Consider the following 25,327-nt stretch of genomic DNA (forward strand, 5'->3'; position numbering starts at 1 on the left):
AGGGCGCCGAGGGTAAGTGCGTGAAGCCGAGAAAAGTCACGCTAGAGGAGGGATGGACCCATTGCCCGTGAAAAGAAGATCGGGAAGGTGAGGGGTGCGCCCTGGTGGAGAAGTGAGCGGGCGGGAGAATAAGGACGTAGAGAAGAATGGAGAGAAGAGGAGCGGGAGGTAGGGAGAAGAGGGGTGTTGTGTTTGTGCGGAAGAGAGGAAAGAAAGAATAGAGGAGAGAAGGAGGAAGGGATCAAAGGAGATAAGGCATTTGCGCTGTGCTGTGCGGTGGCAGAAGAGAGAGGAAGAGCTAAAAATTTCAAAGTCCTCGAGGCAGGTGCGGGATAAGCCTCTAATACCATCCCTCTAGTACCGGGTGGAGCTACCAACCGGTACTGGAGGCTCTAGTACCGGTTGGTAGCTCCACCTGGTACTAGAGGGTCACCTCTAGTATCGGATGGAGTCACCATCCGATACTAGAGGGCCTCCAGAGATTCTCACCTTTGGATCGAATCTAAAAACAACCGGTATTAAGACTAGGGATGAAAGGTCATTTTTCTATTAGCGTAGAATGGATGCTGCCGGCTGCGAGCCGTTCCCGGTGGTGGCCACGTGCAACGCGCCGCGCCTCGGCGCCCAGTCGACGGTCGTGTCCGACCTCGACGGCACGCTGCTCCGTTCTCGCAGCTCCTTCCCCTACTACGCGCTCGTCGCCTTCGAGACCGGCGGCTTGCCGCGCCTGGCCCTCTGAAGAATGGCAATTGCCCTTGAGATTGTATTGATGTTACAGAGGCCTTATATAGGCAGTACAGCTACAGATTGTTGTACGTATGAACGGTAGAGAGGAGGTCAAAGGGAGCTACATCCAAGGAGAGTCCTACATCTAAGGGAAGCCTTGCATGTCAAGTAGAGGACCGGTTCTCCTGAAAGCCGTTGAAGAACGTGTGCCGTTGGTGCTGAACGTTGCATTCCAATACCCTCCTCCCGCTGCTCGCGCCGCTAGCCTCGGCGCTCCGCCACCTGGTGTCGCCCGCCGCGGGGGTGCGGGTGCTCATCTTCGCGGCCACGGCGGGGGCGCGCTTGGCGGACGTCGGGTCCGCCGCGCGCGCCGTGCTGCCCAGGTTCTACGCCGGGGACGTGTACCCGGGCGCGTGGCGCGTGTTCGCGGCGTGCGGTGGGAGGCGGCTGGTGCTCACCGCCACGCCGCGGGTTATGGCGGAACCGTTCCTGCGGGACTGCCTCGGCGCGGATGCCGTCGCCGGCACGGAGCTCGCGATGTGGCGAGGGCGCGCCACGGGGTGGGTGTGCACGCGCGCCGAGGCGTGCTCGTCGGCGAGAGGAAAGCCAAAACGCTGAGGGAGTTGATCGGCGACGGTGAGATGCCGGACGTCGCGCTGGGCGATCGGAGCTCGGACTACGCCTTCATGAGCAAAGGTCACGTGTACTAAACTACTAAGAAATAACAGCTTCAGATAAACAGCTTTGTCAGCGGAAAAATAAAAACAATGGGGACGATTGGATAGCAGGGTTAAACTTCGAACCCTAATTAGGAAGACTAAACATGAGCTAATTACAAAAACTAATAGCATAACCCCTAGGCTAAATCGCGAGACGAATCTATTAAACCTAATTAATCCATCATTAGGGAGTTACTGTAGCACCACATTATCAAATCATGAACTAATTAGGCTTAATAGATTCGTCTTGAGATTTAGTCTAGGGATTGTGCAATTAGTTTTGTAATTAGTTTATATTTAATACTTTTAATTAGTGTCAAACATCCGATGTGACAGGAGCTCCCAAACACCCCCAACGTATCGTTTAGCTTAGAGATGGGATGCTATGCTGGTACGGCCTGGCCCTCTCGTGCCTCGTGCACTTCTAGGCACGCCACGTGCTGGCATTTTTTTTTATAATGGAATCCCTTTATTAAAAGGAAATCAGTCCACACATTATTACACGTAGTAGACTAATGCTACATGCACACCACCACATAAGGTTGAAATAGAGCATCTATAATATCAAAAGCCAATTCGTAAATTCAACGTCCATCCATGGAAAGAAAAAATTGAAAAGCCGATGCCTCCTGTGAGTGGCATGCTAGGATCATCATCTCCTTTATCTCCACTACGCTGCAACTGCGTCCACTGCCAAAACCAATACGTTCATCTGAAAAGAACCTACATAAAATATTTTTATCATTTATACTGAGCCAAACCCCCCGTCAATAAGCGTGGGTTTGATTTTTTTGCCCGGCCTTTTGCAACCATCGATGGAACGAAATCCTCAAAGTTCTCAAAAATAATATGTACTGCACACCACAGTAATCTAGCGTATGAACACTAAGAAAATGATGAATAGTCTCTTCCGCACAACAAAAGCTACAGATCTTGTTACCATTACAGCTAGATTGTCTTGCCATACCGGCATGTCACGTCAAGTCTTTCAGTAGGTCCAAGCACGGCCCATGGCACGCCAGCACATTATCATGCTGTGTCAGTCCAAGCACGACCCTTGCAATACATGTGTTTTATTGGTGTTCATTTGCTTGCAAATACTTTTGCTCTGGTACGTAGAAAATAATTTCTAAAATTAATAGAGGAAACAACCGTATTATATAAATGTTGTACGTGAATGTTATACTATATGTGACCATACGAGAACGCGGCATTATTAAGTTATGAATGACCATTATCACGATTCCATAATTGTAAGGTAGATTTTGTGGGGGTTTTTTCTGGTAGTAGTTATGTTAGACTACATAACACATAGAACAAATGGTATTAGGATGATATAAACTTACAGATGTGCTAATGGGCCATTTTCGTGGCGTGCTGGTCCAAGCACGGCTCAAAGATACGTGTCGTGCCGTGTCATGCCACCTGTCGCCCCGAGATCCTAGGCGCGGCACGATCCTCGCATTCGTGTCCTGGCACAGTCTAAAATTTATCATGTCATGCTGTGCTTTGGGTCATGCTAAAATGTCATGCTTCGTGCGGCCCACGAATAGCACAGTCCAAGTCTCAGCTCTTTAAGGGTATGTTTGTTTGAGCTGCAGCTTTTGAGCTTTTGCGAAGCTGCTGCTGGCTTTTTAATTCTGAAAAGCCAACACTAGCTTTTAGAAGATGTATTTGGTTTCCTGAGCTTAGAAAGTTATGAAAAGATCATAAAACTGAGCTTTTTAGTTTTCCATATAAACTCGGATTTTCTGCACTTCCAACTTTCCGGAAGCTACGCTAGAAATTTACTGTTTAGAGCTTCTGACTTTTGTGTCACGTGTCCACTGCTCTACGGTACTGTACCGTAGGAGAATTTGAGTACTCTGTGGTACTGTACCGTAGGAGAATTTGAGTATGTCAGCAAGTTTTAGTCACGTGACATATGGAGACTCCTGGGACGGAGGAGACGGTGACTTATCCTCTCTCTCTCGCTACAGCAACTCACTTATTGATAAGCCAATTACATATGGACCCCACTTGCCAGGCTTCACGCCATTGATTAGTAGGCAAACAACACTAATTTAGAAGATTTCGACCTCACTCGTCTAGAACATTAAGCAAGTTGAGGAGCTATATTCTCTATTTATCTAGAGTCTAGGAACCTACAAGACATATCACATATTGCTAGTGCAATTTACATTTTTTTCCTTTTTTCTTCTAACCGATAAGGATGAGATACAAACATTTTTCTTTTGAAAACGCAGGAGGCCTACCTCGTGCCGAGGACGCCGGTGGAGGCCGTGCACGTAGACAAGCTGCCGAAGCGGATAATCTTCCACGACGGCCGCCTCGTGCAGCGTCCGACCCCGCTCGTCGCGCTGCTCACCCTGCTGTGGTTCCCCATCGGCCTCCTCCTCTCGCTCGTCCGCGTCGCTGCGGCGGCGCTCCTCCCGATGCCGTGGCTCCACGTCGTGTTCCGCGTGCTGGGCGTGCGCATCGTCGTGAAGGGCGCGCCGCCACCGCGCGACCCGGGGCGCACGGCGGGCGTGCTCTTTGCCTGCTCCCACCGTACGGCCATCGACTCCGTCGCCCTCTCCATCGCGCTCGGCCGCCCCGTGGCCGTCCTCAGCTACTCGGTCTCCCGCCTCTCCGAGTTCAATCTCCGATCCGTTCTGTGCGGCTCACCCGCGACCACGGCACCGACGCCGCCACCATGAGGAGGGTGCTTGCTGAGGGCGACCTCATCATCTGCCCCGAGGGGACAACGTGCCGGGAGCCGTTCCTGCTGCGGTTCTCGGCGCTCTTCGCCGAGCTCACCGACGACATCGTGCCAGTGGCCATGGAGTGCCAGATGAGCATGTTCCACGGCACGACGGCGAGGGGGTGGAAGGGCATGGACCCATTCTACTTCTTGATGAACCGGACCGCGGTGTACACGATCACGTTCCTCGACAAGCTGCCGCACGAAAACACCTGCGGCGGCGGCAAGTCCAGCCACGAGGTGGCCAACTACGTGCAGAAGCTTATAGCCTCCACGCTCTCGTACCAGTGCACAAGCTTGACTAGGAAGGACAAGTACAGGGAGCTCGCCGGCAACAACGGCGTGGTCGCCGTAAACACGGCGAAGAATCGCTTCTAGAGAGAGGTCTCTTGTGATTTGTAAGAACTTCCTGGCCGGTACCAGAACAGCTGTACAATAATCTGCCTTGGGTGATAACGTATATACATACTCTTATACGATGAAAAAGGCAAGTAATTTGGGTTTCAGAACCACAGCTTTTCTTTATTCTGATCATCAGCCATTGAATTCAGAAGTTTACAGCTACACTGCACACAGGAACCAGGCGAGTCTCTGGTACCCACCATGTATTCCGGGTTCTTCGCACACTCCCCGGCATCAGCCCACTTTGGGCACATATCATCTTTGTCTCGGCATTCTCCAGTCGTTGCCTTCGGGGAACCGAAGGATCGCACATGGATCCATTTCGTCGCCGACCACTTCTCGCCCTCAATGACAGGGCAGCTCCCATGCAAGCTGTTTGTGTCCGTTGTCGTGTTGGGATGGAGGCTGAAGAACAGCAACGCGTCGCCCTTCACCGGTTTCACAGCCAATATCAAGCCAACATTACAGCTGATGGGCCAACTAACATTCAGATTGCCGCCAAAACACATTTTTGTCTTGAATTATCAGGATGAACTGGAACTATATGTCATGTCACTATACCTGCATAACCCAATCGTGCACATTCAGACCATGTATGGTCTTTCTCCTGTGTCAGCTGGTCCTGTGTGGAAAACCCGAAGTCATTGCAGAGAGGTCTCTGGAAATAAAGCTAGTACAAGATGAGAAGGTAAATTACCTCTGAATTTGGGAAGATGGTCTCTCCGCCCATCTTGACATCGGACAGGTACACGAGTACTGCCAATTCTGTGCCCTCCAACGGCTTGATTCTTTTTTTTTTTAAATGAACCAGGTAGGAAAGCTGCCGATTATAACATCAACACCAATGGCTTGATTCTGTTTATCACTGAAGTAGTCAAAGTGCGGCTCGTACTTCTCACCATTCTTATAGCGTGGTACTTGAATGGGTTCTCCGTGTTCTGAGCATTTCAGTATATAAGAAAAAGAAAAGACTATGACATTCAAAGAAAACAGTACAAACATATATGCTCTGCAGTATAGAAGATAAGTATTAGTAATGTATATCCATGGCAGTGTCCAGTGCATTCTACCTGGTGGAAGGAAGGTCCAAGCAGCAATCCTGTCCTCTATTCTTGCAATGACTTCATCCTTCAAATGGATAGGTAATAGGTAAAAAATACAAACCAAAACGTTGTTCAGATTAATCTAACATGAGGCTAACATGATTATCTCCTTCCACTGTATAGTACAATAATGATAAACCATTCCGAGTCACCTGAAGCTCCTGCTCTTTAACCCTTGCTCTAGTACAGTAGTCTTTATTAGGACAACGGAAACAACCCTGAATTCCCTAGCACTGAGCTTATACACCAGAATCACAATAGTCACAAAATAATTTCCTCCACAGTAACCAATACCATCTGTAAAATTGGAACAAGATTCCAAACAGCGTCATCTGCCTCTCAAAAGAAAATTTGGCATCAGAATAAAATCATTAATCCATTTCTCTTGAGTTTGATGAAATAATCCATAATCCAAATAGTGTATGCATATCCCCTTCAAGGACATGGGCTCTCAATGCAGTGGTTCATTAATAATACATGATCAAACAAAAGGGTGACAAGTCGCCTTTCCCAGGAACGAATTTGCAAGTGAATGAAATCTCGAACCTCCAACAAGAGGACAGAAAATTCTTCCACCCCTAAAATGTTTCAGATAAAAGAGAGTCTAGTATCCCCAATTCCCCACAGCAAGCCGTCAGAACCGAACAAATGTTTCCCGACAATTCACAAACGGGTTGCCGAGATTGATGGCCTGAAGCCCTGAACACACGCAGATCTCCACAAAAACGGGAAGTACGAAAGTTCATAGGGCCCCCTTTTGACGTTTCCGCCCGCAGCACAAGCCTTCAGATCATCCACAGACCACACTCATCCATCAACCGCCCAAACATGTCTCCAGCCCACGATCAAGGGAGGAGGGAGTTGGGATTCTCACCTGCTTCTTGGTAAGGAACACGCCGGAGCTGGTCCTCGCCCCGCTCTCCACGTTCTTCCCCGACTCGCGTCCACCACCATCGACTTCTCCAGCCTGCCCTTCTTGGCCTTCGGAGCTCACATCCAAGAAGCCACACGTCAGCTCAGCCAATGGGCGTACCCGGTACGACGGTGACCCGACGGTGCAGCCAATGGACGACGCGGGTGGGGGAAGCGGCTACCTCGCCGAGGGCGAGGCGGAGAAGCAGGACAGCGACGAGAGCTCGACGGAAGGGGAGAGCCATGCGGCGGCGGCGGGGACGAGATGTCACTTGTCAGGCTCCTCGTCGTGGTCAATTACGGAGAGAGAAGCGGGCTCACAGAAAGCGGCCCCACGACAAGCTGACGTCGGACCGCGCGGAGTGTCGGAGAGAGAAGCGGGCTCATAGAAAGCGGCCCGGCGCGTCGTTCTCGAAGTTTTCCGGACTGCTTGCTGCGCGGCGGCGCCGCGCTGGACCATATGGGCCGCCCGCCATTAGGCCCATATCTTGTTACAGTACCCAGGCGCAAATGGGCTTCAATCAGGATAATTTATCGTGTGCTACAGAAAGCATAATTTTGGTGAAGCCCTGCCTATTTTTATCTCTACCACATTGTTTATTTCAACCGTCGTGGTGGTTTTGCTAAAAAATCCCTCAACCTTCTCGTAATCAACCCACAATTCTTGGAATAGTACTAGATGATTTGCAAAAAGATCCTCAAACTTTACTGCAATTGACCCAAGATCTAGCCTTTCCTCCTGTTCTTTTGTCCCGCCCACACAGCGCGCTTGCCGGCGAAGGCGTGGGACGTTCGCGTAGCCAACCCTCCCTACGCTCACCACGCACTACTGCCGCTCATCCTGGCGGGCTGCTGCTCCCTCAGGCTAAACACCCTACCCGCCACATGGACCTAAAAGGTGAGGAGAGAGGAGGAAGGGGAAAAGAAACAAGGAGCCGAGTGCCTCCTTGCAGTCAACCAAGTAGAGCCATGTGCCAGCGAGGGCATGACGCCAGGGAGGGGGGCGTAGCGGCAGTCGGCAGGCAACGCAAATAGGAGCGTAGGTCGGGACCTTACACCCCTCTCTCAATGACGTCCATCCCCTTCAAATCCGGAAGGCCTCCACATCTAGCAATTGGGGGCTTGATTTTGTGCTTGATTGGAACAATTTGGAGTGGATTATAGAAGGGAGGTGGATGGAAATGAGAAGAAGAGGAGGACGCACTCCTGCTCATGGCAGCCAGAGGCGCTGTGGCCTAGCGCTCGAAGCAGGAATGAGGCTAGGCACGGGAAGGACGAGTGCTTGCCTGGGTGACGACGAGGACGGCAAGATGCGTAGCGCCTCGGCGATGGCGAGGATGGGGCAAGATGCGGGTGGCGCTGATGGACGAAGAGGCAGCAACTGACTGGATGACGATGAGTATGGGGGAAATCGAATGAATGGATAGAGCGGAGGTTAAGCGGTGATTTTTTTAATTTCCATGTGTGTGTCCCATGCAATAAACATATGGCATCAAACCACCCACAAATATCTTCTACTACTATACTTGCAAAAAGAGTACTACTAGAGCCAATGCACCAATATATTGTCAAGCGAAGCCAATATATTAGGAACAAGCGAATAATAACGTAAGAGCAAGTAAGGATTCGTAGCAACGCACAGATATTTCTACCAGTATATATAAAAAGGGTAATATGTACAATGGAATTACGCAGGCTTGGTGTTGTTGATACCTGTATTGCATCGGAATATTGGTCTTATTTGGCCAAATTCTAGAAAATATTTGGTTCATTTGGAATTAGGTGTTTATAGCTTCAAAAAATCTTGAAAAGATACATCGGAGTGTTTAGATGAATCATTGTATTCATAGTTTAGACTAAGTACAAATATTTAAATCACCTTTTTTTAGTGTCCAAATTGCACATACATGCCCAATTATGTAAATTTTAATTTTGGATTCCACTTGCATGATCTTTGGTATTTTTTTTATTTAGAAGGGTGACACCATACATCAAAATGTATAAATTACTAAATGCATCCCGTGGTTTTCTTGTAAAAGGATTGCATTTTCTCTTTTTTGTCGACATTATTTTTCCCTTTGCTTCCCAAAAAAGAATCAAGAAACACTAATGGCAACCCTTCGAGTTGATGAAATTAATAAAATTCTCTGCAGTACTATCATGTTAGTATTTAGTGGGCACCAAATAAGAATAATAAGAAACACGTGCATTGCTATTTTTATACACGTAAATAGTGGCATGAATTTTAAAAAGGGTGAAGAAAGTGAAGAACAATGACTGTGTTTTGACTTTTGAGTGTGCAGTCTTTTTATTTGGTCTTAGTGCTTAAGTTTCATTTTTTTTAATTGTAGCACTTCAATATTTCAGCGAGATACATCAACATACAATTGCTTGGACTTGGTTCATCAAACTTCGTTCCATCCAGCAAATAGACACCATAGCACTACCAAGGTCCTCACCCGCTTTGGTGCTATGATTTTGTTTCTTTCTACTAAGTCCATGGCATATAAAATCGAGGTTTGTGGTGCATGCACTTGATCGGAAGTTTGCCCGAATCAGTTAGAAATTGTGTCTAAGAATATGAAAACCCGCAGTATCTGTTCAACCCATTCTTATATGATTACCCTCACGGCCTCACTAGATTCGACTGGAGGATCAATATAGACCATTCATCATGTTTTACCACGCAAACACATCAACGTTCATACAATTTTTTGGACCAAAAGACATTTAAGAAAGTGTCATATATACATCTATGGTGGGCATATCTATAGGCTCACCAGAAGATTTGGACAGTTCTAAATATGGGGTTGGACACGAGACGCATCTGACATGGCGCAGAACGGCGTAGTCTACATGGAAAGATATGAACTAGTCGATGAAAAAGTACTTGTTGTAATAAGGGTAGAACTCCTCTGGTCGTATCCGACTAGTATTCTTATAACCAACCGACCTGTAACTTTACCCCCGACTATATAAGGCAAGGTAGGGACCCCCTTCAAAGCATTTCAATCCAACCAACACATGTCTAAATCGTGTGTCTGTGTTTACCTTCGAGTTCCTGATCTTGATGAGTCCCACTAACCAAAACACTATCTCGGGCACCCCCATCGGTAGGTTGTCGGGTTTAAACACCGACAGCTGGCGCGCCAGATAGGGGCCCTCGCCGAGAATTCACTGGCGAACTTGATGGCACAAGTCATCATCAAGCCACTCATCGCATTTGAAGCAGGCGTGACGTTCGTTTTCAGCTCCTGGGTTTGCATCGCAGACGGCACTGGAAATTTCTGCCGCCACATTGCGTCGATCCCAGAGAAGAAGTAGCAAACCATGAAGCTCCAACACCGAGCTCTGGAGGATCTCGTCGAGAATTTTGGCGTATTTTCAATTTCTGACCTAGTCAGGGGCTGGGGGGGACGAGTCAGAGTTCAACTCAACTTCTTCTGTCGGTCAGATTGACTTTCACGAGCTGGCGCATAAGCCATTGTGCAAGTTGGATTACCATCAGAGTTGATTCCCATTCGGACTCCGCAATACGACTATTGTTTGTCATGCTGCCCTATCCAAATTACAATCCGATACGGATACGATTTAGGATCTCAACTACTACTCAGATTCGGACGAGGAGACTCCTTTATCAAGTCCGCATCAGAGCCTGGTAATCACATCAACTCCTCAAGACAGATTTGTCTACTGGCCTAACATGAAGCCACCTGGTTTTACCAAGGATGACGATTCGCGTCTCATTACCTACCTCGACACTCTCCCGTATCAGGAGGGAGCTCCTCTGTCGCCCATCTACGAGGAAGGTGGCACCACGGAGGTTATCACTTCAAACTCCAGAGAGAGAACTCTCCGCCGTCATTACTGGACAAGAGGATGAAGAAGAAGAGCGACGGAACAGAAACCTGAGACATGAGCGTCACCCAAATGACGTCTCCCAGCATGAGCTCATCGCCAACGTTATCGGAGAAGAGAACAAAGCTCAAAGAACTCGACGACAAGCAAGAAACACCGCAAGCGCAAAGCGCCACCGCCACCTTGTAGCATATCTACCAATCCAGAACCTGGATCACCTGCACGATGCCTCAGAATAAGTACACTAAACATTGGCTGAACTGGCGGAACTCGCGTACGAACAACTCGATCAGCAAAATCTGATACAGTCAGTCCAACGCTCCGCATCCCAGCAAAGTTAACACGGCAACAGCCATAGAGGCCCTCCGTCCAGACCAAGTCAACTCGGAGGCGCCAGACCAAGCCAAGCTGGAGCTGAAGATAGTTGGGTAGGACCCTCGTGAGGCTGTGGCCACCATGGGGCTAACCCAGGGCCTGAACGCCCAGTAGGAGACCTCCGCAACAAGATCAACGCCAGCCACGATACCCGTACTATGATCAATGGACAGCGCCGCGAGCGCAAGCAAGAAGTTGAACACCCAAGGGATGTTACTGACGGATTCCCCGCCTTCTTCAGACGTGTGAGAAGGATAACTCTACCGAGAAGTTCAAAACCCCGGCCATCACCAAGTACGATGGCAAGCAAGACATAGTCCAATGGCTCCGGTGCTCATCATTGTCGGTACAATCAGCCGGGAAAACGACGACACCAAAGTCGTCTACTTCCCCATCTGCATAGAGGCGGTGTCACTCACATGGCTCGAATCGTTGGATAAGAACTCCATCGACTTGTGGAAAGATCTCAAGGTGGCTTTCACCAACAACTACGCGGGGGAATTGCAGTGTCCTGGCAAAATGATCAACTTATCTTAGGTTGAGCAATAAGAAGGCGAGACCTGCGAAGCTATTTACGTCGCTTCTTTGATAAGAAGGTCACAATCGTGGATGTCACGGAGCGCTACATCATTGACTACTTTCAGAACGGCCTCCGCGACTGCCGGATGTTTTAAGACTTCGACACAAGATGCCCCACTGATGTCAAATCTCTCAAGATCATAGCATAGACGTGGGTAGATGAAGAAGATAAGGAAATCGAAAGGTTCGAGTCCAATTGCAACAAGAGCCAGAACAATGGCCAACGCAACGACAAGAAACACAACGATCGCCCCAACAATAATAATCGAAATAACTACTCGAGAAGTCAAAACCGCAAGCTCAAGCCAAACAATACTGTCACAGCTATCTCGCAGTCGTCCAAGGAAAGTGGCAGCAAGAACCAAGATAGGTCCTCGTTTAACGAGCTCCTGAAGAAAACAATGCCCATGACATCCATACCACAAGCACTCTGTGTTAGATTGTTTCAGTCTACGGAGAGTCATGAAGGACCTGCCAGAGCCATCTGGCACCAAAGACAAGGGTAAGGCTAAGGAAGAAAAGGACGATGGTGACAATGGTAAGTTCCATAACTCATCCAACACCATCAACATCATCTTTGACGGAACCCCGGGTACTGCTACTAAGCAGTCCCAGAAACTCACTTTTCGAGAGATAATGTCCATTGAATTTGCGGTGCCAACGTTCCTCAAATGGTTCGAGGTGCCAATTACCTTCTGCAGGAAGGACTAATGGACTAGTTTCTCAGACCTAGGACGGTATCCCCTCGTCCTTGACCCGGTCGTCGCTGGCTCCGAACTTACCAAACTACTCATTGACGGCGGCAACGGTCTCAATATTCTATTCGTCAAGACACTGAAGAAGATGGGCATCAACGTCACTGATATGCTCACCTAACGAACTCTCCGTTCTATGGGATTATTCCGGGCAACACGGTTGTACCCCTCGGACAGGTGTTTTTGCCAGTTACCTTTGGGACTAAAGAACACTACCGGACAGAATACATCCGGTTCGAGGTGGTGAACTTCGAAACATCATACCACGCTATCCTCGGTAGACCAACAATGGCGAAATTTATGGCCATCCTGCACTACATGTACTTAGTTCTCAAGATGCCAGGACCCAAGAGAGTAGTCTCCCTGCGTGGAAACTTGAAGAGGTCGTACGACTGCGACACAGAAGCTGTGGAGCTAGCTGCAACTACTCAAGTACCAAACTCGATGATGCAAGTCTTCGCCACGTCCAAGAAGCTGTCCCCGTCAGAGCTCGATATTTCACAAAAGAAGTCGGGGGCAACCAAGGTCAAGACGACAAGTGAAGTAGACATCAAAGTCAATTACCTTGAGACTGGTGATATAGCTCCAAGACAACACGGATTGGCACAGGATTGGATCCTAAATAGGAATGCGCGCTCGTCAGCTTCCTTTGGGTCAACTGAGACATCTTCGTGTGGAAATCAGCGGATATGCTAGGGGTGCCCAGGGAGTTGATCGAGCACTCACTCAACGTGAATCCAAAAGCTACACAAAAAGGCAATACCTACGATGATTTGCCAAAGACAGAAGGGAAGCCATCAAGAAAGAGCTGACCAAACTACTCATGGCGGGCTTCATAAAAGAAGTCTGTCATCCAGGGTGGCTCGTCAATCCCATCCTGGTGCGAAAGAAAAACAATAACGAGTGGAACATATGTGTCGACTACACAAACCTGAACAAGCACTGTCCAAAGTATCCCTTCAGGCTCCCTAGGATTGATCAAGTCATTAACTCCACAGCTGAATGCGCCCTGCTCTGTTTTCTCGATTGCTACTCAGGGTATCACCAGATAGCTCTCAAGGAGGAAGAACAGATCAAAAACGTGCTCATCACCCCATGCGGAGCTTTTTGCTATATAACAATGTCTTTCTGGCTGAAGAACACCGGTGCGACGTATCAATGGGTCATCCAAGAATACTTTAAGAAGCAGATACACCGCAACGTGGAGGCGTACTTGGCCGACGTGGTCGTAAAGATCAGAAATCCCGACGACTTGTTTGCGGATCTAGAAGAAACTTTCGCAAGTCTGCGAGAGTTCCGATGGAAGCTCAACTTGATAAAGTGTGTCTTCGGTGTGCCTTCCGATCGGGTTCATCGTTAGTTATCGAGGCATGGAAGCCGCTGCTTATATGCTATATGCTATTCTTACCATACGTCAACTCCGTATCGATAAAAGAGCAAGCCAAATATTCCATAATCAGGAAAGGAAAAAAATGCGAATCTCTATGCACCTGCGCAGCCAGATCCCTCCCTCCGTCAGAGCGGCCGCCACCCACGGATGCCGTTAAACCCTAACTCCAACCTCTTGCCCTATTTCTAGGGTTTTACCCGCCCCAACAGCGCCCCTTCCTTCCCCTCCCCATCCCCCTTCAACAACAGCAGCGCCGCCGCCGCCACCGCCACCGACTCTCCGGGAGCGTCGCCGGGGTAGAGCGCCATGGATCGGTACCAGCGGGTGGAGAAGCCGCGGCCCGAGGCCGCCGCCATCAGCGAGAACGAGATCCGCATCACCACCCAGGGCCTCATCCGCAACTACGTCACCTACGCCACCTCCCTCCTCCAGGTACCGCGCTCCTCCCGTAGCCGTCGTGCCGTTCGACTCATCGATCCCGTACGCGCCGCTTCCGTCTATATGCTTAGGCGCCGCGTCAGACCAGATCCCGCTGCCGCTTTTGGATGGCTGCAATAATTGTTGAGCGCGGGATGGAAATGCTTGTTGGGTTGGAACGTGTTTGGAAGTGAGGGTTTTGGATCGGGGCTCGAGTGTTTTAGTGTACAGTTGTGGATTGCGGTCTGTGTTATATAGCTGGGTAGTTGATGGCGGCGTACGCCTGCTGCGGTATGTCTTGAGTTATGCGATTTGCTCACCCTTTGTGTTGTGGCGCATCAAAGCCTCAGAAATTTCTGGCAAGGTGATATTTTCCCCCTCTTCCAACAAAGGGATGGCATTTGATGGAGCACATACGGGTGCTGCAGCTGTGGTTTATTTTGTCTACCATTAATTCAGGACATAAAGAGATGGAGGCAATTTTTTATGCATGATACCTTCTAGAAATATCCATGCTCTAGCTATTTGGAAGGTTTTTGTGATATGTCCTGTTGCTGCTACGCAGCCTACGCGTGTTCTTGTTTAATTGGTGCATAGTGTGGTGGTTACGGAATACACATTGTAGGTTGGGTGTCGACAATTGATTGCGTGTGCTCTGTCTGGAGTGCAACTGGCAACTGTTGGCGCGGAGTGTCCATTGCAGTCTAACAGTAAATGTGCCTCTTAAGGGTCTGGTGTTTATTAAACTATTGTAATTGAACTGTGTGCTTGTTGCGTATTTCATTCAGCCTGACTTCATGCTGCGCAGAATTGCGTTCAAGGTTGACATTCTTCTTTGTCTGAACTGTTCATTGCAAAAACAATCATCAGGGAGTTGTGCTCCCACAACGCCATGGCCAACTGTTTGCTAATGAAAGGATATGATATCCAAATCAAAATAGGAAATATTCTTCATGGCCACATAAAGCTGGTTTCCCTCGCACTTTGCTTTCCTCTTGTCAATCCAGTTTTGCTGTAACACTGCCACCTAGGCTAGTTATTGAACGTCATGCCCTGAGACAGTTAGAAGCTGTTGTAGCCCATGTGAATTCCCTTTGTGATTTTTATGAAGACATGAGATTGCAACCTCAAATTTAGGAGTGAGCATGCCCCCGTGCATAAATAAAATTAAATATACAGTATCATCCATATTCCTATGATGTACCATGCCAATTTCTTCTATTGGGCACTCAATATATGCATACTATGAATCTCATAGGCTCTTTAAAGCAGGAAAAACGGGTTAAAGAAATTGTGCTGAAGGCTATGGGCCAGGCTATAAGCAAGACAGTGGCTATTGCAGAGATCATAAAGGTTGGTTTCCCAATTGTCATTTGCTGTCTAGTTCTAGTCAACATCTTCCTTAGTGTTTGGTTTGACTTGTATCTCTACTAAACTGCAGAAGAGGATTCCTGGGTTGCATCAAGATGCAATAATCAGTTCTGTCAGTATTACTGATGTATGGGAGCCCATTGAGGAAGGCCTTGTACCGTTAAGTTTCACAAAACCATTTTCTCTGTTGGTAAATTGTTGGATCTCTCTTTTGTTTCTTATTTATGTTGTATTGTTGCAGATTGGAGATGACTCGTCATGTTTCAATGATCTCAATTTCCTTATCGCCTAAGGAGCTTAACAAGAATTCACCTGGGTATTTCGTTTGTCTCGCTTCCTTTCCCAGAACTAGATTGTTTCTATGAGCACAGCAATGTTTAGTGTATTTCAAAGTAATGTTGTTGCTAATTTGCAGGTATCAAGCTCCTCTGCATTCTGAACAAGTTAAGCCACAAAGATACCAGCAACCTCAGCAATATCAACAGCACCAGCCAAGACAAAATCAAGGTCAAACAGGTGAACAAACTGCCAGGAAATTAGTTTCCATTTTGTCATTATAATTGCTAACATGTTTATAATGTATTGAAGATTCATATGGACGCGGCCGAGGTAGAGGCCGGGGACGAGGAAGGGGCTGGGGTGGCAGGGGTGGGTATGGTGGAGGCTATGGTGGATATGAGTACGATAACCAAGGAGGTTATGGCGGATATGGACACCCAGGAGGATATGGACATCAAGGTGGATATGGCAACCAGGGAGGATATGGCCACAACCAAGGTGGTTATGGGGGTTACGGTTACAACCAAGGTGGATATGGAGGATACGGTAAGTACTGACATGATGTGTTTGTTTACCTTATTGTTCAATTTGTTGACATCATTGAGATAACCACTATGCCAGGAATTCAGTACCATCAGATTGCTTCAGTTCATATGTACTTTTCCTGTGTTTCATCTTTTTGATTCTATACACAGCCATGCATGATAATATTTTTGTCATCAGAAAATGGTGGTGGCTGGAACTACAACCGGAGCAGAGGAGGCGGTGGTGGCCGAGGGCGGGGCAATTGGGGCTATGGTGGTATGTACAGTCTCAGTAATCTGTGCTCTATAAATTTTTTTCTTCAGTTGACCTCTGTGATGTCCACTTGTCCTTCTGATAATGACTTTTAAGGGTATATCAAGTAAACTTTGTAAGCAGTCAAGTGTATGTTAGTTTTCTTTTATTTCCTTGGTAGATAGACCATCATGTGGACCAAGTTGCCATTCACCTCTTTCTTGGTCCCTGATAATGTGCACTGCAGTCATTTGCCAAGCAATAACTTAGGTTGGTAACTATACTGTAGCAAGATGGTTCTTTAAAAATGTAGAATTGCATCATGTTGTGTGTTTTTTATTTTGATTGCTGCATCTGCATTAGCTTTAAAGGTACAAGCTTTAATTTTTAGTATCTTATTGGTGCTTGTCCTTTTAGATTAATAGAGTTTGCGAGGTCATCCCTTTCTGTTCCTTTGGCATCTTATACAACCACTTGTGGCGCTCAATTATACACAGGTCCTGGATATGACCGTGGTGGCAGAGGTGCAGGTGGCCCAGGCGGCAGGGGCTATGTGCGAGGCCGTGGACGAATGGGTGGTGGCCGTGGGCGGGGCAATCAAAACTACTAGATTATCAAGGGTTGGATGTGCCTAACCCTCTCCTGGTTTCTGTATGTCAATGGAAAGGGGAAAAAAAGATAAGGGCGCTTTCCATTGCTGGAACTGTAGTGCTGTTCCCAGCTTCTCCCGGATTTTAGTATAATGGTCAATGGTGCTTGTACCATTGCTTCAATTCTGTGGGATTTTGACATGAGTGTTAAGTTTTCCCTGGGACACCTTTCCTGTATTTAAGAGTGCATTTTTGATAGTTTATCAGTAATCCAGTTTCAGCCTGTTGCATTCCTGTGGATTTTCATGATAGTTAATAGTTTCATCCGATTGAAATAATTATCTAGAAAGCCATTTCTAAGAAAGTTTGGAGTACTCGAATTTGCGGCTCCATTGTCATACTCGATTTCTGATTACATTCTTGTAATCGCACTATATTTCCTACAATGTTGCTGCGATCCCAATGTTGCACAGCACTGCCGTACGGCCTGAAAATGCATCTGTCATACAAGTTGGTTTTTTGTACATGGACTGGAAACTGTGAACATGCGCTATTGAAACCTGAAAGTGGAAGGGACTCCCATCAGAAACTCAAGAGAATCCAGCAGGCATGACGGCGGCACCAACCAAAGCTCCTCCGATGTCTCAAGTTACTAAGACAGCTTATTAAAGCGCCGCAGTTGATCGACACAGCCTTGCTAGAGTCCGTATGCATCAGATGTTTCAGTTGAAAACCTGAACCAAATGTGTTCCAAATCTAGGTTTAAGCTTTTGCATGAACTGGATTGAACATACAGACTCGACGTGAAAATGCAATGAAAGGAGACTGTCGATTTTACAACAGTTTAACCAAAACGAGAGTTTTGATGATTGGATTGTCGTCCATTCTTTAGTGGTAGAAGAAGCATGGCCCTCTATGTAAGTACTTCAGCCTTCAGACTCCGGAGATAAACTCATCATATAGTTTCTTTGCAGTCCCATGTTGAAACCACGTCATTGCAGTTACTAGATAAGATCGAAAGACGAGGCAAATATGCGTATCCCTTCGTCAAATTGCAGGTCATTTTATTTTTTTAGGTTCATTTCTTTTACTATGCATCTAGACTGCATTATATCTAGATACATAGCAAATACCGCGCATCTAGAAAAATTAAAATACCTTACAATTTAAGATGAATGAAGTAGCTATGTACCAAAACTGTGCAAGCTTTTCGTGTACCCAATAACAACAGCGAGTTGGATGAGCGTGGCCACAGTAAACGCACGGAGAAACGCGACGGGCCGTCCCACACGACACCGGCGCCGCGGGCCCCCGCGCTAGCTCCGGCCGGATCTCCTCCCTCATGTGGATGGATCGCTCCAGTGCCACGTACTTTACGTCACGCGAAGGGGGTTCTTATCAGGCGCGACCAGCTACTGGACACGCCGCGATGAACTTGCCCCGCTATGCAGGCCCCGAGCCGACCACTGCGCCCGGTGAGGAGTGAACCTGGACGGGTCCCCGTCCACGTGCGCGGCCGCGGGCAGGTTCATGATCCGCTGCCGTCGCGGCTGGTTATAAACAGGGACGGCTCCTCCGCCTATCGCCATCGTGTCTGACCGTACGGCAGCAAGCGAGAGGGTGGGAAGCCTGAGCCAATCATTAGCTAGCTACTGCGTGCAGCTACCTCTGGAGGAGGAGGAGGCAGATCGAGGCATGGATCATCAGCATCAGCTGGTCGCCATGGCTCTGCCGGCGAGCCCGTCGACGACGACGACCGCGGCGCCGCACGTCGCGCACAAGATTCCGGCCGGCGACGGGCCGTACGCGAGGGCCAAGCACTTCCAGGTAAGAGCATCGTCCATCGATCTGCATGCTCTTCTTGAGGTTTAGAGGATATTGTGGCAATCCAATTAGAAATGCAAGCATGGTCCTTACTCCTTCGCTGGCGTGGTCGTCTCTAGGGATCTATGAATTGAAGGATAAGTAGCTCATGTGATAAAGGTTGGATTTGTGAGATGCAAGAATTTTTGAGAATAGTTTATTATCGGATAGTTGCCGAAGCTTGGTTGGTCTATGTTTTAATTGGACTTTTTTTAATCAGATAGTGCATCAAGAGGTTTATTTAACGATTTACAATATTATTTATACAAAATATTTTTTTAGATCAAAATTCTATCTACGGAACTGCTAGTGCCCGGTGTCGGATGGTTGAATGAGAAAATTTCCGCTGCAACACGCAACCTGTTGTATGCAACAACTAAGCATGACACAACATATTTTACAAATAAGTATTTGTATATCGCATATGATGAGTGGATGGGCATCTATACTAGGTGGAGGGGCTGAGCAAAAGCAGCGCCGGTTGCGAGAGCACCCGGTGGTACGAGATGAGAGATGAAGAAAACGAAAATCAGAAAAGAGAAAAGAGATGAAACAACTCAGATCAGACTGCAGCATAAAAAACTTCATAAAACAACATCTCGGTTTTACTGTTGCAACATCAATGAGAAATCATATATTGTAACACCTCAAATTTTTAAGCAACATGGGAAATCGTTTATTGCAACACCAAAAAACACTATTTGTAGCATCCAAAAATTACTGCAACAACTCTAATAAAAAACTTAAAAATGCAACATCTTGAATCAAAATCCCGCAACATCAAAAAAACAAATGCTGCAATATCTTAAATTGTAAGGTATTCCAACAGATAAGAAGGTCTTGAAACAAAATGAAATATCCACTGAAACATCTCGGAAGACCTATTGCAACATCTCGGGAGACCAACATATAAGAAGAGCTCTTGCAATAATTTTTTGCACCTGAATCAACATGAACACGACAAGCTTATTAATGAACATATTAGGGACTTCCTCCAACACGGATGTCGCCACCACCAAGGATGCCGACCTCCACCCATTGGCCGAGATCTGCGGTTATGTGATGCATTCACACTATCCTGCTCGGGCTAGAAGGAGATTCGGTTGTCTTCATCGCGAAGATCAGCGAGGAGATGCAACCTCGGAAGCACGCTCTCGCCCTCGCTCACCGGCGGTCGATGCTGCTCAACTCGCAAAGCACCTCATGCTCCTTCTTCTCCGTGAGAGAAAATTTGTGAGGGTGGGGGGGCTGCTCCGCTGCTGAGCATGCGTGGCCGAGGGACTGGCGGCGGTATGTAGCCCGACGGTGTTGCTGGAGAGGCAGCGTTGGAGAGAGAGATGCGAATGGAACGAATGAGGTAGAGAAAGGGGATAACAATGCATTGTTGGTGGGAGCCAGAAATGCGTGGATGAGAATAAGCAATAGGAAAGGTAGGCCTGGGCATGGGAGCGTCCGATGCCTCCGGACGACTATGGCGTAGCATTACTTATCTATCTATATTAGCTAGGCACTCTATGACTTTGTATAACCTAGCTAATTAGCGAAATCAACAAGGTTTCCTTGAAAGCAAAATGGTGGGATTAACACTCTTGTTTTGAGATATATAGCCGACATGCCTCCAACACAACGGCATACACATAAGCAAGGCAATGTGATGGGATGGAGTACATACCAACTGAAAATAAAGCACATACGAACACTCAGCTCGAAACTAACGTCAAAATTTGACTGACACGAGCACTTTTGCCGATGAAACTGAAGCTGGTGGAGAAGGACCTGGACGCGTCGATCGCGTGGTTCTGGAAGGCGATCAACACGGGTGACAAGGTGGACAGCGCGCTCAAGGACATGGCCGTGGTGATGAAGCAGCGCGGGTACCTGACCGAGGCCATCGACGCCGTCAAGTCGCTGCGGCATCTCTGCCCCAGGCAGTCGCAGGACTCCCTCGACAACATCCTCCTCGACCTCTACAAGGCCAGCGGCCGCACCAAGGAGGAGATCGAGCTGCTCAAGAACAAGCTCCGCAAGATCTACCTCGGCGAGGCGTTCCACGGCAAGGCCACCAAGCGCGCCCGCTCCCACGGCCGCAAGATCCTCGTCTCCGTCAGGCAAGAAACCTCGCGCGTCCTGGTAAGAAGCTTTCATTCTTCGCTTTCAGGCCCGGCATCGACGATGCCTTTTACATGGAATGTACATATATGTATATATTTTTGAGATCTGACGCGAGCTTGGCCGGCCATGGCCATGGCCGTGCACGACACAGGGCAACCTCGCGTGGGCGTACATGCAGCAGCGGAACTTCATGGCGGCGGAGGTGGTGTACAGGAAGGCGCAGATGATCGATCCGGACGCCAACAAGGCGTGCAACCTCGCGCTCTGCCTCATCGAGCAGTCGCGGCTCGCCGACGCCGAGGTGGTCCTCGCCGACGTGCTCGCGGGGAGGTACCAGGCGCGCGACCAGCAAGACGGCAAGATCGTGAGGAAGGTGGGGGAGCTGCTGGCCCGGATCATGGAGCAGACGTCGCCGGGCGGCGGCGGCGGTGCCTACGACGGACGGCGCGGGGGCGAGAGCGACGAGGACGATGACTGGGTCGAGGACGAGATGTTGGCGCTGCTGGACGTGGCGGCGGTGAAGCAGTGGGTGGCACCGTACCGGAAGAGCAACAGGAGGCTTCCCGTCTTCGAGGAGATCTCGCCTATCTTCATGGAGCAGATGGCTTGCTAGAATCTAAAAGTAGCAGCATCTTTACTCTTTAGGAAGTGACAAGAGCTCCATGCATCCATCATTGATCGAGTCATGTCCTCGTCAGCTCAAGCTTTTGGATGAACTCGTAGGATTATATTCATTGGATGGACTCAAGAGATAGTTTGTGCAATAGCATCAGGTAGAAATGTAAAGCGTGTACTTGAAGTGTTTGCTCTCTGTGCTTGCGTCTGAAGATGTTTTGCACGCATGTATGTGTGTGCGTGTCTTAGTCATGTAGTATGTGCATGTTTTGTTGATCCATACATAGAAATGCTCCATTATTCGATCTCTGCTGGACATCAGAAATGGACAAATGGTGAAACATTCACTATAAGGAATCTAGATGTTCTAAGAGGTTCTCCATTCGGCATGGATGCAGATTCTGGAAAACATTTTCTTTTTTACCTTGGACATGGCATGAGGGTAAATGAGGCATCTTTTTTGAAGTCATACAACCATTGTCCATATTTATTTGCGTTTTCAAGGCATTAGTTGAGTTAGTCAATATTTGCCAGCGAGGAATACTGTATTAGTTGAGTTAGTCAATATTTGCTAGCGAGAATACTTGCAGGGGTAGTTTAATGGTGGGATTCATAGGCTCCCCACCTTAGAGGAATGCCCGAGGAAGCAGGAATGCCAGCGGTGGCAGAGTGGTTGTGGGAGGAAAAGAAGTAGGGACTATACGGCACCATTTAGTGTGACAATGAGTTTGGAGGCATGTATTCGGCAACATACAACGGGGCTGTCTAACCAGCGCGCGTGCGCTGGGATGGCTTCCAGCCATCGAATCCCAACAGTCCCCCACCTTCCCTGAACTTTCCATTTTTGAAAAATTTAAATCCCGCAACTTTCTATTTTTAGAATATTATAACTTATACAAAATAATTTTGACGTATAATTTTGTACTAACAATTTTTTACAAGAGAAGTTTTTAGCACAACTTTGATAGCATACAAAACTTATACGTACAACTTTTAAAACAACAACATCGACTTTCATTTTTATCATTTATAACTTATATACATGATTTGTACGTATAACTTTTCCCTAACAACAGCTTATGTGATAAAATGTGTAACGCGGTTTCATGATATATACAACTTATACACATAACGTTATTCGTAACTTTTACGAAAATGTTATCAAGCAACTTATGCATATAATTTATACGCATAACAATATTTACTCAGTACAAATTGCATTGAAAAAATAATTGAAAATAAAAAAAGATTTTCAAATTGAAAATAAAAAAAGAAAAAGAGAAAAAACGGACGGCAGCAGCAGCACGTGGCCAGTGGCCCCCGCTCCTCCCGTCGCGCGCAACGGAGCGCGCCGGTGCGCGGGCGCTAACTCAACATTGTGACATACAACGGCATCAACAGAAAGAGACAAGAGGTTGGGGGTGGGGAGCAAGAAAAGTTGGTAACGGCATGTCATTGGAAGATCATGAGAGAAAGAAGATGGAACAAAGTCAGTTTGATCTTAACTAACGGTGGGAAATAATTGACTATGAATATAGTCGCTTTGCGGTTCACCTATGTATGGTCCCTACCAATAAATATCTTATAAAACATAATAAGGCAACTAAGTGTCACCGACTCGGAAGCCAACTGCATGAGCAATCTCTGCACTGAGTCACAGAGAATACCATATCCGATTTACAATTCACAACAATATACTACTATTACAATTATTAAGAATAATAGAAAGAGCTCTGTAATAACTTTGAGCCCAAAGATCTAGACACAACTAAGGACAATGTGATCAATGTCAACATCACACCGCGGATATGGATTCTGGTCCTATGGTGTGATGGTAATGCACTCCCTACGTGGTTGTTTTCCTTTTCTTCCCTGTGTTTCCTTCTTATCTGCAGGAAGAACAACATCAAGCTGAAGGCAAGCTAAGTAATAATAACCAGTGGGGTGGGCTCTATAATTTTGCATCACCAGCAATTGAAGTCCTTGCAAACTGTCAAGACAATGAGGAGGATCAGGGCAACCACAATGCCGAAAACAATGAGCTTCATCTTCATATTCTCCCACCACATCTTTCGCCGTATCTTTGTCCCCTGTTGCCTGAAGTCTTGTGCCTATACAAGCGAAAGAGGTGAATCTTGTGATAGCCTGATGGATGAAGTGAATGAATTACATTGCAAGTGCAAGAGTAAGTATATACTGAACCTGCGACCGTAGGTCCTCTGTTTTATCAACGAGCAGTTCAATTTTCTCACCACGATCTAGGACCTGATGACCAATATAGAGCCATTTAAGTGTCAAATATAAAGTTAGTAAAAGTAAAAAAAATGCTGATGATTCCTCGGTAACCAGTGTAGTAAAACGAGATACACCTTTTCGATGTTTTGCATCATTACTCCCTTGACCTCTGTGACCTGAGCCTTCACTTTTGCAAGCTTGTCAATCTCCTCAGGGTGCTGGTCACAGTACCTCATGTGCTCTTTAAGTTTAGGCCTAGAAGCAAAGACTTGCTTTTAGTATTAATCACACTGACCATGTGAATAGTTTAGCTTTTATGTAAAAAAGTTAGAGAGGTAAATGCAAGGAATTCACATACCCATATTCTCGCTTGAGGCCGTTGGCAGTAGCACTTCTGGCTTTCCCTCCACTATATTTCTTGGAAAAATCTTCCTTAACCCTCTCAATGAAGCCAATTGGAAGCTGCCGGCCAGCAGCTTCAGTAGCAACAACGCAGTATGCTGCAAATTCAAGATAGATTGCCACATGAAAAGCTTGCAGCACTAGCTTTCTTAGATGCCAACACCATTTTCTAGTATTGTTCTGTTACTACCTAAATTGATAGAAATTAAATCAAAGAGACTATGTGGAAGTAGAGATGGAAAGATCATGTCCAATTTGATTCTTCACTGCTATGAAAGGATATATTCATGGTCAGAACTCACAAGTCATGCGCATTTGTAACATAGATGTGCTCACAAAAATTATGAAATAAGAATGTAAAGAAATAAAAAAAATTAACCCTAACTTGTACACATCCATCAGTATCATCATAATTAGCCCATCCTCAAACAAATAAAGGAACATTGTTATTGTGCTACCTACATCGATCAAATAAAACACCGCAAGCAAAGCACATCTTTGTACTAAAAATGCCACAATTTTTTTCTTCCCCACAAGAAGTTTTCTCCAAAATGCAACATCGCATTTCGGTTTCTTCATGTCTTTCTCAAGATATCAGTGTAAAGACATGCTTCAATTCCCTACTGCATTTCATGATCGCCATCGAGCAAAAAGGTAAAAAGAAATGGGACACATTCCTCATTAAGACAGAGAATCACATGCTAATGATATATAAGCAGAGACAGAGAGAGGCAACGATGGTGATGAGAACGGTTTGCATTACTGAATCCATCATGGACGTGGTAGTTGAACGTGTGCCCGTCGCAGTTGTAGGTGAAGCGATTGTTGTTGGCGGGGAGCTTCTGCAGGCACTGCGCGGCGACGGAGGCGAAGTTGCCGGAGACCTCGGCGTGGTCCGCTAGCACGGCGGCGCCCCGCGCCACGAAGCTGTACACCAGCGTGCGCTGCTGCCCCATCTCTCCGACCACGCACCGACGCCGGCCTGCGCGGGGGAGTCTCGGAGGTGGCGGAGCGAAGGGGTGTGGCCGTGTGGGAGTGGTGGTGGAGGAGGACGTGGGGAGGTTGCGATGTTTGGAGGGTGGCGGAGAATTGTGGTGGCCAGGA

The 25,327-nt window shown here is 47.3% G+C and overlaps 3 protein-coding genes, 1 long non-coding RNA gene and 1 pseudogene across 6 annotated transcripts; 3 read left to right on the forward strand and 2 right to left on the reverse strand.

The window, feature by feature from the left end:
- The first annotated feature begins 559 nt into the window (after positions 1-559).
- LOC101781359 lies at positions 560-4,694 on the forward strand (annotated as a pseudogene).
- Positions 4,695-5,445: 751 nt separating this feature from the next.
- LOC101781762 lies at positions 5,446-6,874 on the reverse strand. The gene is made up of 3 exons (XR_002675872.1): positions 5,846-6,874; positions 5,661-5,718; positions 5,446-5,528 (listed from the first exon to the last, which is right to left on the reverse strand). It is a non-coding gene; the product is annotated as an uncharacterized LOC101781762 (long non-coding RNA).
- A 6,870-nt stretch (positions 6,875-13,744) lies between these two features.
- LOC101782967 (probable H/ACA ribonucleoprotein complex subunit 1) lies at positions 13,745-17,290 on the forward strand. Of its 2 annotated transcripts, none has more exons than XM_004985526.3 (8): positions 13,745-13,994; positions 15,252-15,332; positions 15,421-15,509; positions 15,592-15,666; positions 15,766-15,857; positions 15,939-16,175; positions 16,353-16,430; positions 16,904-17,290. In XM_004985526.3, exons 1-8 carry the CDS (start codon positions 13,869-13,871, stop codon positions 17,014-17,016), a joined length of 891 nt encoding a protein of 296 aa, XP_004985583.1. In that variant the 5' UTR covers positions 13,745-13,868; the 3' UTR covers positions 17,017-17,290. The 2 variants fall into 2 exon arrangements, with proteins under 2 accessions (XP_004985583.1, XP_004985582.1); XM_004985525.4 differs by having other exon boundaries at positions 13,746-13,994; positions 15,766-15,866.
- A 1,264-nt stretch (positions 17,291-18,554) lies between these two features.
- On the forward strand, positions 18,555-21,966 carry LOC101783639 (protein SULFUR DEFICIENCY-INDUCED 1). The gene is made up of 3 exons (XM_004985527.3): positions 18,555-18,823; positions 20,621-20,989; positions 21,123-21,966. The coding sequence occupies exons 1-3, from the start codon at positions 18,692-18,694 to the stop codon at positions 21,582-21,584; spliced, it is 963 nt and encodes a 320-aa protein (XP_004985584.1). The 5' UTR covers positions 18,555-18,691; the 3' UTR covers positions 21,585-21,966.
- A 1,164-nt stretch (positions 21,967-23,130) lies between these two features.
- LOC101784035 (putative vesicle-associated membrane protein 726) lies at positions 23,131-25,309 on the reverse strand. 2 transcript variants are annotated; one of them, XM_004985529.4, is made up of 6 exons: positions 24,987-25,309; positions 24,180-24,321; positions 23,956-24,076; positions 23,789-23,851; positions 23,555-23,697; positions 23,131-23,475 (listed from the first exon to the last, which is right to left on the reverse strand). In XM_004985529.4, coding segments are annotated over exons 1-6 (663 nt in total). In that variant the 5' UTR covers positions 25,180-25,309; the 3' UTR covers positions 23,131-23,474. The 2 variants fall into 2 exon arrangements, with proteins under 2 accessions (XP_004985586.1, XP_004985585.1); XM_004985528.4 differs by lacking the exon at positions 23,131-23,475 and having other exon boundaries at positions 23,551-23,697.
- Between the last annotated feature and the right edge of the window lie 18 nt (positions 25,310-25,327).

Source organism: Setaria italica, chromosome IX (assembly GCF_000263155.2).
Source record: "Setaria italica strain Yugu1 chromosome IX, Setaria_italica_v2.0, whole genome shotgun sequence".
Lineage (NCBI taxonomy): Eukaryota > Viridiplantae > Streptophyta > Magnoliopsida > Poales > Poaceae > Setaria > Setaria italica.

Excerpts from the sequence above, each read along its gene's own strand:
- LOC101784035 (XM_004985528.4), bottom strand. The coding sequence starts at position 25,179 with ATGGGGCAGCAGCGCACGCTGGTGTACAGCTTCGTGGCGCGGGGCGCC. Across the intron at positions 24,322-24,986 it reads CCACGTCCATGATGGATTCA|CATACTGCGTTGTTGCTACT; the intron begins GTAATGCAAACC and ends TTGAATTTGCAG. Across the intron at positions 23,698-23,788 it reads CAGAGGACCTACGGTCGCAG|GCACAAGACTTCAGGCAACA; the intron begins GTTCAGTATATA and ends TCGCTTGTATAG.
- LOC101782967 (XM_004985525.4), top strand. The coding sequence starts at position 13,869 with ATGGATCGGTACCAGCGGGTGGAGAAGCCGCGGCCCGAGGCCGCCGCC. Across the intron at positions 15,333-15,420 it reads CTATTGCAGAGATCATAAAG|AAGAGGATTCCTGGGTTGCA; the intron begins GTTGGTTTCCCA and ends ACTAAACTGCAG. Across the intron at positions 15,667-15,765 it reads CTTAACAAGAATTCACCTGG|GTATCAAGCTCCTCTGCATT; the intron begins GTATTTCGTTTG and ends GCTAATTTGCAG.
- LOC101783639 (XM_004985527.3), top strand. The coding sequence starts at position 18,692 with ATGGATCATCAGCATCAGCTGGTCGCCATGGCTCTGCCGGCGAGCCCG. Across the intron at positions 18,824-20,620 it reads CGAGGGCCAAGCACTTCCAG|CTGGTGGAGAAGGACCTGGA; the intron begins GTAAGAGCATCG and ends ATGAAACTGAAG. Across the intron at positions 20,990-21,122 it reads AAGAAACCTCGCGCGTCCTG|GGCAACCTCGCGTGGGCGTA; the intron begins GTAAGAAGCTTT and ends TGCACGACACAG.